Source organism: Chrysochloris asiatica, unplaced genomic scaffold (genome assembly GCF_000296735.1).
Source record: "Chrysochloris asiatica unplaced genomic scaffold, ChrAsi1.0 scaffold00378, whole genome shotgun sequence".
NCBI lineage: Eukaryota > Metazoa > Chordata > Mammalia > Afrosoricida > Chrysochloridae > Chrysochloris > Chrysochloris asiatica.
In genome coordinates, this window is record NW_006408896.1 from 1104163 (window position 1) to 1115535 (window position 11373).

The following is an 11373-nucleotide window of genomic DNA, read 5'->3' on the forward strand; positions in this document are numbered from 1 at the left end:
GACTACAGCCTTCAGTATAGATTGCACCTCAATGTAAAGAAAATAAAAATCCTCACCCCTGGACCAATCAACAGAAACATGATAAATGGAGAAAGCATTGAAATTGTCAAAGTGTTCATTTTGCTTGGATGCACTATCAACACTCACGGAAACAGCAGTCAAGAAATCAAACGACGTATTACATTAGTCAAATCAGCTGCACAAGACCTCTTCAAAGTGTCCAAGAGCAAGGATGTCAGTTTGAGGACTAAGGTGCGCCTGACCCAAGCCATGGTATTTTGTGGGACCTCATATGCATTTGAAAGTTGCACATCAAATAAAGAAGACCATAGGAGACTTGATGCATTTGAGTTATGGTGTTGGAGGAGAATATTGAAAGTACCGTGGGCTGCCAGAAGAACAAACAAATGTGTGTTGAAAGAAGTACAGACGGAATGCCTTTTGGAAGCCATGATGGCGAGACTTTGGACATATTTCCTGTCCAAAGAAAGTCCACAAGACCAGTCCCTGGAGAAGGGCATTATGCATGGGACAGTGGAAGGTCGGAGAAAAAGTGGAAGACCCCCCTCCCCCAATAAGATGGATTGGTCTCTCGGCAGCAGCCATGAGTTTTTGCATAACAATGATTGTAGGATGACGCAGAACCAGGATGTGTTTCCTTCTGTTGTCCACAGGGTCACTATGAGTCACAGTCGACTCAACAGCACCTAACAACATCAACAATGCCTAGGGTATTGACATTTATGCAGTCCATTGCGTTTTTGACAACTTCCAGTTTTCCTAGGTTCATACTGCATATACCCCAAGTTCTAATTATTCCTGTTTAAAGCTATGTCGCCTCATTTTGTGTTGTGTCCCATCAGCAAATGAAGATTCTGAGAACTTGCATGTATGTGTTATCACGGTCAACTCTACTCTGAGGAGGCATCTCTTCCCAGTGGTATTTTGTGTGCCTTCCAACCTGAGTGGCTCCTTTTCTGGCGTATATCTGACTATATTTTGGTACTATTCATAATGTTTTCTCTTCCAGCACTGACAGTGTTCCACTGCTATTTGTAAGGTCTCCAGTGGCAAAACATTCAGAAGTAGCTCTCCTCTCCTTCTTCTAGTCTGTCTTACTCTGGAATCCCAGCTGAGACCTTGTCCACCATGGATAACCTTGCTGGGACTTCAATATCGGTGCCATAGCTTCCAGAATCACAGCAACACGCACCTCCACAGTATGATAAAATTTGCTCTTTAACACTTTAAAAAGAAGTGTTTTGCAGCAGAACTGCCTAATGTAATACATTGTTTGATTTCTTGACTGCTGCTTCCATGATTATTGTGCATTGCCAACTTCATTCATGCATATTCATGAGCCTGCTTCTGGGTTCTCTGTGCACTCTGTTTGTGGCCTCCTTCGTTCTTATTCCATAGACTTCATTGCCCCAGTTCCAAGGCATCTTGATATCCGACAGGAAAAAGTCTCCTCATTCTATACTCAGCCTTAAAAATTGTTTTGTTTTCTTGGCCCTTGGCCCTCAGCTTTCCACGTTCAGTTGAAATCTTGTTGAGATTTGGACAGCAGTGGTATTAACCCTATTGTTGTTGTTGTTGTTATGTGCCGTAGAGTTGGTTCCAACTCATAGCGACCCTGTACAGGGTTTCCGAGGCTGTAAATCTCTATGGGAGCACAAAGCCTCATCGTTCTCCTGCAGAACGGCTGGTAGTTTCGAACTGCTGACCTTGCAGTTTGCAACCCGATTCATAACCACTACGCTACCAGAGCTCCTTATAAACACCGTGAAAAGAAATGACATCTTCACAACATTGGATAGCCTGATTCTAAACTTAACAGTACTTTGCATTTACTTAAGGATCCTTTAATATCTGTCAACAACATTTAACACTTCCCCATAAGTGTCATGCACATTGTTTTCAAGTTTTAGTCCTAAATGCCTATCTTTTTTGTTTTTGAAAATATGCTATTGTTTAGTTTGTTGTAAGAAGATATGAAAATTCTTTCAAATATTTTATACAGTATCTTTGCTTTGTTGTAGTAGTTAAGTGCCATTGAGTCCGTTCTGACTCATAGCGACCCTATATAGGGTTTCTGAGGAGCGCTGGTGGATTTGAACAGCCGACCTTGCAGTTCAAATCGACCTTATGGTCCAGTGCTTTACCTGCAGTGCCACACCAGAACTCCATTCATTTCCTTGCCTTACTACACTGGATTGTTGTTAAGTGCCACTGAGTCGGTTCCAACCCATAGCAACTCTGTTTGGGGTTTCCAAGGAGCAGCTGGTGAGTTTGAACCAACAATCTTGCTGTTTGAGTGGACCTTCTGGTCCAGTGCTTATCCTACAGCGCCACACCGGGACTCCGCTATGCTCGATGGGTGAATCTTTGCTAGAACCTCGTAATTATAGTAATTTGACTGTGGATTCTCTATAGGGTTGTTGTTTTAGACAGTTACATCATCTGTTTCCATGATCTGATAATAAGAATAGTTTGGTTTAAAAACCTTGAATACTTTTACTTTCATTCGTTTTCTTACCTTATTACACTGGATTGTTGTTGTTGTTTAGTGCCATTGAGTCAGTTACAACTCATAGCGACCCACTCCAAGGAGTGGCTGGTGAGTTTGAACCAGTGACCTTGTAGTTTAAGTGGCCCTTTTATCCAGTGGTGATCCTATAGCGCCGCCGTACCAGGACTCTACACTGGACAGGAGACTAGAATGCCTTGCTTACACTGGGTTTTAAAAGGAACACTTCTGACAATTCATACAAGACATGAGGTCTGCTGTCACTTTTTTATACCTACTCTGTTTTATCCCCTTAAATTAAGAAAGTCCTCTGTGGTTCCCAGCCAAGTGTTCTGGGTCTTTCTTAACCAGGAGTGCAGGCTGAGCTTTCTTCGGCCTGTTGTAATTCCAGCAGTTGCAACCCCCAGCTCGTATGTTCTTGTCCATCAGTCACAAAAGCATCGTTGGCACTGTGCTCGATGGTTGGCACAGCTCTAGAACATGTCCTTGTCCCTCTGTCCTCGCATTTCCTCAGTCAAGACATCACTATGATGAGCCTGAGATGTGCAGAAAATAAGGCACAACTTGTATTTGAACTCAGAACTTGTGACTATCAATCGCTAGCTCTTGCTGACCATTCTAATGAGCATGTTTTCTGTCGTCCGTCTGTCAGTCTGTGGTACTGTGGTGACTTAGGTTGCCTCTGTAGGGCTGGAAACAATGCCAACAGTTTTCCCAATACCAGCAGGGTCACCCATGGAGGACAGGTTTCAGTGTAACTTCTAGACTAGGAAGAAGGACGTGAGGATCTACTTCTGAAAATAGTGAGTGGAAAGTCTGTTGAACCCCGTAGAACGTTGTCCAATATAGCGCTGGAAGCACACAGCTTTCAGGCAGGAAGACACTCAAAACACACACTGACTGGAACAATGGACTTGAACAAATGGACAACCATGAAGATGTCTCAGGACTGGGCAATTTCATCTACAAGGGGTCACCAAGAGTTGGAGACAACTTACAACTAACAACGTGTTAACCTTTTTGTTTGTTATTTTTTTTGTCACTTTCACCTGGTCTGTTGCTTATCTTTTAATTGACTTAATGTGTTTCTTACATGTAGGGGTTTTCAGTTTTGGGTGTAAACACTTTATCAATTTATCAATCTCTTCTATGGTTTTTTGCCTTTTGGTATTATTTAAGCAGCTTAGTTTTTTTTATAAACTCCAATTCCAAGGAACATTGTTGTTAGCTGCTGTTGAGTTGGTTTCAACTCATAGCAACCCAATGCACAATAGAGCGAAACATTGCCTGGTCCTGTGCCAGCCTCACAATTGTTAGATTTGAGCCTATTGTTGCTGCCATGGTATCAATCCATCTTATTGGGGGTCTCCCTCTTTTTCACTGAATCTCCACTTTACCAAGCATGATGTCCTTCTCCAGGGACTGGTCCCGCCTAGCAACATGTCCAAAGTATGAGAGATGAAGTCTCACTATCTTAACTTCTAAGGAGCATTCTGGCTATACTTCTTCCAAAACGTATTTTTCTGGCAGCCCATGGGCCTTTAAGTATTCTTCTCCACACCGTGATTCAAATGCATCAAATCTTCAGTCTTCCTTATTCACTGTCAATCTTTTACATGCATGTGAGGCAATTGAAAAGATCCATGGCTTGGATCAGATTACTTAAACTCTGACATTTTTTCTCTTAAACACTTTAAAGAGGTTTTTTTTGCAGCAGATTTGCCTAATGCAACGTGTCATTTGATTTCTTGACTACTATTTCTCTAATCATTGATGGTGGATCCAAACAAAATGAAGTCTTTGAGTTCAATCTTTTCTCTATCATAATTTTTTTTGTTGATTTAGTTGTGAGGAATTTTGTTTTCTTTACATTGAGGGGCAATCCATACCGAAATCTTTGATCTTCATCAGTGTTTCAAGTCCTTTTTGGTTCCATCAAGCAAGGTTGTGTTATGTGCATATCACAGATTGTTAATGAGTCTTTCACTAATCCTGATACCATGTTCTTCTTCAAATAGTCCAGATTCTCAGATTATTTGCTCAGCATACAGGATGAATAAACAGGGAAGGATACATCCCTGGTACACATCTTTGAAGTGCCATTGTTATTGTTAGGTGCCTTCGAGTCGGTACTGACTCATGGTGACCTTATGCACAGCAGAACAAAACACTGCCCGGTCCTGGGCCAATCTCACTATCATTGCCACACTTGAGCCCACTGATGTTGCCACTTTGCCAATCCATCTCACTGAGGATCTGTACTAGCCCACAATTCTTCTAACCTTTTTATAGTTCTTCCCTTTCTCCTCTGCCAGTTTACATTTAGCACTCTAATCCATATGGAGTTTGTTATTTTTACAGAGATTAGATTTTAATTTTGTTCCAGGTGGCCTTTCAGTTGTCCTGAAACTACTCACTGGGTATCCCACCTTGAGGCTATTACATTCTGTGTTTATTACTGTAGTAATAAACACATTTACTCTCAGGTAAAGTAAATTCTCACACCCCTCTTATCTTCATTTTCAAGAGGGACTTGACTATTTTTTTACACAGAACATGCCATATGAATTTTCTAAACAGTTTGAACAAAATCTGTGAACAGTCCTATTCGAATTTTGATTGGATTGATTGCAATTGCACATTAATTTAGAGAGAGTTCACAGTTCTTGCAACGTTGCAACAGTATTTTTTTACTTCGTAAATTTCCTCTAAACATTCAATATATATATTAATATCATTTTTAAATGTATGGACATATCAGAGAAAGGAACATGGGGCATCGACCAAATCACATCACTGCTCATTTCCTCCAAAGCCTTTGCTTAGATTCCCTTGCTAACATAAGGCTTTTAATTTTTCCCCGCTGCTTTCATGATTAGATTTGGCTAAACTTTCTGTTGTTATTTTGTTCTTCTGCTCTGCTCCCCACTCCAAAAGCAGTTGTGTTTGATTCCCCTGATTTCTGTGTCTGATTTGTATAACTTTGTTTTTATTTTATTATTTACTTCCATGTTTTTTTTGTATTCCTCTTTGATATTTCTGTAAAATCTCAAGTGGAATGTACACATCAGTTTTCTTTCTCTCCTTCTCATGATAAAATAATTAAAGGCCATGAATTTGCCTCTGAGTACAGCTGAGGCCACATCCTATTGGTTTTGAGTGTGCCATGCTCGGTGGAGTTATTTTCATACATATTCCAAGCAATTCTTCCAGCTTGTTTCTGGGTTCCTCTTCTTAACCAATGGCTGATTGGCTGATTGGTTGTTCTTAGCCCATCTTCCACATTCCTAATATTTTTCTTGTCATTGTTAAATGCCATCAAGTTGGTTCTGACTCATAGTGACCCTGTACAGAATTTCCAAGGAACAGCTGATGAGTTTGAACCCCAGGCCATGTGGTACAAAGTCCAGTGCTGGTCCTACAGTACCCTACAATAATATGGGAACCAGGTTGTTTTGCATGATCTAGGCCACTTGAGATCTGCCTTCCCCATGATAAGAGATGCCTGCCCTGGCTCCCTGGTGTCTTACAGCTTCTAGGTTAGAGGTTGGCATGTTGTGTGAAAAATTTTCAAGTAGTAGACCCACACAGCCCACAGACTTGAGTGCTCTGAAAAGCTGTAGAAATACAGGAAGGTGGTGTCTGCTAGCAGCCCAGAGAGCTTGTCGGCATCTGTGCCACCCACATTTGCTCAAATGTTCGGTAAATACCAAGTACATGATCCAAAAACTACAGGCTTTGTGGAGAGTAATTAAGAAGTACTTTCTCTGATCATTCTTAAAAGCCCATGCTTTGAAAGCATTTATAAACCCCATTCTCAAACTCTGCACTCTAGTATTACTATTGAGATATATGATGTTTCATAGCTCATATAATCTTGGTTCTATATGTATACATATGTTGTTGTTGTTAAGTGCCATTGAGTCAGTTCCAACCCATAGTGACCCTGTATAGGATTTCCGAGGAGTAAATGGTGAGCTTGAACCGCCAACCTTGCCGTTCAAACAGTTTTGCCGTCTGGCACATTAACCCAAAGCACCACATCTACTTGATTCCAGATTTTGCATAATAATTCATCTGATGTATATATTGATTCCTTTGTTTTAGAAAACTAGCAGAATGTATTAAAATCAAGTGTTAGGAAATTTCATGGTCTCATCCATAATAACTTTTATTTTGGAATTAAACTATTATTAAATTGTATCTGACTCTGGACCACAGTTTAATAATATTCAGTGCTTCTTAAGGCTTCATAAAGTTAAAAAAAAAAAAAAGGTACTTTCTCTTTCCTACGCTGGGAAGCTGAGTCTCTTTGCAGAGTGTATGTGTGTGTGTGTGTGTGTGTGTTGGGTGGAGGGGCATCAGATGGCAGACTCAGCAGGGGTGGGGTGACCTCTGTCCAAGGTGTTTAGTGACCCTGTTGTCTTAGGTGGCACTGTTCCAGTGGGGTGCCAGGGCTTTCCCGTGGCATCCCACCCTTCATGTGCCTATGCTTGGGTTTCAGATACTGAGAACACCGACATCAAGACGCTCACAGGCCTTTCAGGGCAGCTCATCGATACCGCATGCAAAGTGTGCCAGACCTACCTGGGGCAGGTGAGGCACGAGGACATCGACATGTCAGAGGACGCCACCAAGGACCTCACTGAGGATGAGTGGAATGAACTGACCCAGCAGTACTACTCCCTTGTCCAGTAAGATACGCCCCATCAGAGGCCCTCAGGGTGCACTAGGGGTCTGTGTGTCACTCACGATGGGGAGGTCAGCAGTGGCCCAGGAAAGTGCAGTCTTATCAATTATCTGGGGCACCTGGTCACCTGTTTAATAGCAGGTGACATCCCCTTTGGGGACACCTTTGTATAACAGCCTTATGTGGCCTTCCATCCCCCTCTAGCTCCTGATACCTCATTTGTGCCCCGCAACAGTCTTGCAAGACAAGCAGAGCAGGTGGAATGGACAACCTGGCTCACTCTGGGGAATCAGTGAGGTGCTGGCAGTGATGCCCCTCAATTTCATTGCTCTCACTGCTCTGGAGGTCCACAGGCTGCCCACACATTTCTCCCTTCTCTTGAGGACCAGGATCCAGTGCTCCTTACCCCATGGGCTTGAGTGGGGTTGTGTTTGAGGCTCTGCCTGCTGTCCACTCACCTCACCCCAGCTGGTGCTCTTCCTGTTCCTTCATTACCACCTTCTTCTAACTAATCAGAGGAGCCTTGGTGGAGTTGTAGAATAAGCACTGGGACTGATAACCCACCAGCCACTCCTGTCGGGGACCCGCCTTGACATAGGGGTTTGGTTCACGAGGAGAGGATACCTGATGGCGATTGCAATATATCAAGAATACACAGAAAGAGACAAAGAGAGACAATGAGGCACCCCAAAGCCAGGGTGGATACATCACTGGTGGGCAGGCTTGGGACTACAGGCATCATGGCCTCTGCAGGCAGCAACTCACTGCCCTGCCATCTTTACTGCATGCCCTCCAGCCCGTAAAGCACTGCAATCTTTACTCCATGCCTTCCAACCAGTAATGCACTGCAATCTTTACTCCATGCCTTCCAACCAGTGATGCACTGCAATCTTTACTCCATGCCTTCCAACCAGTAATGCACTGCAATCTTTACTCCATGCCTCCCAACCAGTGATGCACTCCTGGGGAGGCCCGGGCCTCTGTTTTATTCAGGGGAGGAGCTTCACACCAAGCTGGGAGGCACTTAGGCAAGGTACAGCTAACATCAGTACTTTTCCAGACATTCAGGTAACTTCACATCATACTTCGCTGGTTCGAATCCCAGGCTAGCAACTTGGATTCTCAGGCTCAATTAACATATCTATAGCCCCTGAGCTAAGGTGGGGGAAGGTGAGAGTAATGACAAAAGCTTGGGCGGAGTCCTGCTGCTTCGGCTTCCTGAGCCAGGTTTTCAGGAGGACTTGAGATGCCCAGGTGAATGGGCTGCACCTGGAAAAGGATTAGGGAGGATGGGTTCTTTGTCTATAGAACAAAGAACCGAGAAGTAGCTAAGATATTTTCAGTTAATCCTTTGGAGAAAGGCTTAACTTTGCAACCTTTAGTCTCGGCTTTAGGAAAATATCACATTTATCTGTGGATTGTCAAAGGCTCCAGTGTATTAATTTAATATATATAACTGAATATTAAGATGAAAGCAATTTGCCATTAACTGCCAGTGGCCTCATTTGTTACACTCGGCCCTAGAGGGCCTCGAACCTCTGACTAGTCTTACACGGTCTGCAACACACTCCTCCGGAGAAACAGGAAGATTTCTGGTCCCATAGAAATTTACAGCCTCGGAAACGCTGTACAGGGCCACTGTGTGTCAGAATGGACTTGATGGCTGTGGTGGACCTACACTAACAAGTGGGTTTCTGTCATTCATTTTTATTGAGATTGCCGCAGATTCGGTCAAGTGTACAGAGCAAGTTTGTCCACCATGATGGGATACTACATATGTGCTCAACACACAGCCACCATGCCTGTCAGGACAATGAACATTTCTAGCCCCTCTGACCCTCTCGTAGGCCTGCCCCAGCAGAACCTGTCTAGGTCAGGTCTGTCCTGATTCCTACCACTGTCATCTGATGCAGCTGGGTAATCTGCACTGTCTGCTCACTGCTTCAGTCCTTTGTCAAAGATCAGCTCACTGTAGGTGGATGACTTTTCTTCTGGGTTCTCAATTCTTCTCCACTGATCTCTGTGTCTTTTGTTGTGCTGTTTTGAATACTATGGCTGTTTAGTAGGTTTTGAGATCAGGACGTGAAAGGCTCCAACTTTGTTGTTTTTAGTAATGCTTTGCTTATCTGGAGTCTCTTTCTTTTCCATGTGAAGTTGGTGATTCATTTTTCCAGCTCTTTAAAGGCGTTAGTACATGGATTGGGATTGCATTCTTTCTATAAATTGCTTTGGGTAGTGTTGACCTTTTCACAGTGTTAACTCTTCCTTTCCATGAGCATTGTATATTCTTTCATCTTTGTAGGTCTTTTTTGGTTTCTTGTAGTAGTGTTTTGTAGTGTGTTTTCTTTGTATAGGTCTTTTGTTTCTTTGGTTAGATTTATTCCCAAATATTTCATGTTTTGGGTGGCTATTGCAAATGGTATTGTTTTCCTGATTTCCTTTTCAGAGCTCTCTTTATTAGTGTAAAGGAATTGGACTAAATTTTGTCTGTTGATCTTGATCCTGCTACTTTGATGAATCTTTCAATGAGTTCCAATAATTTCCTTTCTATATTTAGGATCGCATCTACAAATAGAGTTTTGTATCTTCTTTGACAAATTAGATGCCTTTAATCTTCCCTTTTCCTCTTATATATCTAGCTTAGATTTAGGTGATAAAGGGTTTTGTATAGGCCATTAATTAGGTTGGAGGATTTCCCTTCTGTTTTCATTTTGCTGAATATTTTCCTCAGGAATGGGTGTTGGATTTTGTCAAATACCTTTTCTGTGTCAGTGGATATGATCATGCCATTCTTTTATTCATGTGGTATATTATGTTGACTATTTTCCTAATATGGTGAAAGGACACAACCCTGACTCACAATTTTCCTGAACTTAAACCATTCAGTGTCCACTAACAACTGCCTATTGAGCTATGTAGATGTTCCTCATGAGTACAATTAAGTGTTCTGGAATGCCCATTCTTCTAGTGGTCCTTTAATGTTCTTCTCCAACACCATAATTCAGATGCATTAATTCTTCAATGGTTTTCCTTATCCACTATCCAAGTTTCACTTGCATATGAGGTTATTGAAAATACCATGGCTTGGGTCAGGCACATGTTAGTCCTCAAACTGACATCTTTGCTTTTCAACACTTTGAAGAGGTCTTGTGGAGCAACATAATGTAAATATGTTGTTTGGTTTCTTGACTGCTGCTTCCATGAGTGTTGATAGTGGATCCAAGAAAAATGAAGTTTTTGAAAACTTCAATCTTTTCTCCATTCATATTGAAGTTTTTTATTGGTCCAGTGGCAAGGATTTTTGTTTTCTTTACATTGAGGTGCAACCCATACTGAAGGCTATAGTCTCTGATCTTTATCAGTAAGTATTTTAAGTTCTCTTCACTTTCAGCAGATAAGATTGCATCATCTGTATATTGCAGGTTGTTGATGAGTCTTCCTTCAATCCTGATGCCATGTTCTTTTTCATATGCAGTTTCTAAAGAGTGTTCTGGCTGTCCTTCTAAGATGGATTTGTTTGCTCTTCTGGCAGTCCATGGTACTTACAGCGTTCTTCTCCGACACCATAACTCAAATGCACTGATTATTTTACAGTCTTCCTTATTCATTGTCCAACTTTCACATGCATACGAAAATGAGGATTTTTGTTGTCTTTATGTTGAGGTGCAACCCATACTGAAGGCTGCCATCTTTGATCTTCATCAGCATTTGAAATGATAAGATTGATAAAGTGGACTTCAAAGATATGCAGTACTCTGCTTATCAAACAACATCAATGAGAAAGTGAAAATATTAATACCTGGTCATGGTGTGGCCCTGTAGGATAAGCATTGAACTATTAACTCCAAGATCAGCAGTTCAAATCCATCAGCCCCTCCTTGGAAACCCTATACAAGGTCCCTATGAGTTGGAACTGATTCGATGTCACTTAACAACAACACCCAATAAAAATCTCATACCTGAAGTGTATAAAGAATGCTTGTAAGTATGTTGCTGTTGTTAGGTTCCATTGAGTCGTTACCGATCCACAGCGACCCTCTGCACAACAGGATGAAATACTGCTCGGTCCTGGGCCAACCTCAAATTGCTGCCATGCTTGAGCCCATTGATGCTGTCACTTGGCCAATCCATCTCGTTGGGGGTCTTCCTCTTT

The 11373-nt window shown here is 42.1% G+C and overlaps 1 protein-coding gene across 1 annotated transcript in view; it reads left to right on the forward strand.

Annotated features, from left to right (window-relative positions):
• The window catches only part of TTLL8 (tubulin tyrosine ligase-like family, member 8), a 91176-nt gene that overhangs the window by 15525 nt on the left and 64278 nt on the right, over positions 1–11373 (forward strand). Inside the window, exon 7 of the mRNA XM_006876417.1 lies at positions 7035–7224. Within this exon, the coding sequence (XP_006876479.1) occupies positions 7035–7224 (190 nt within the window). The remainder of the gene's footprint in view (positions 1–7034; positions 7225–11373) is intronic.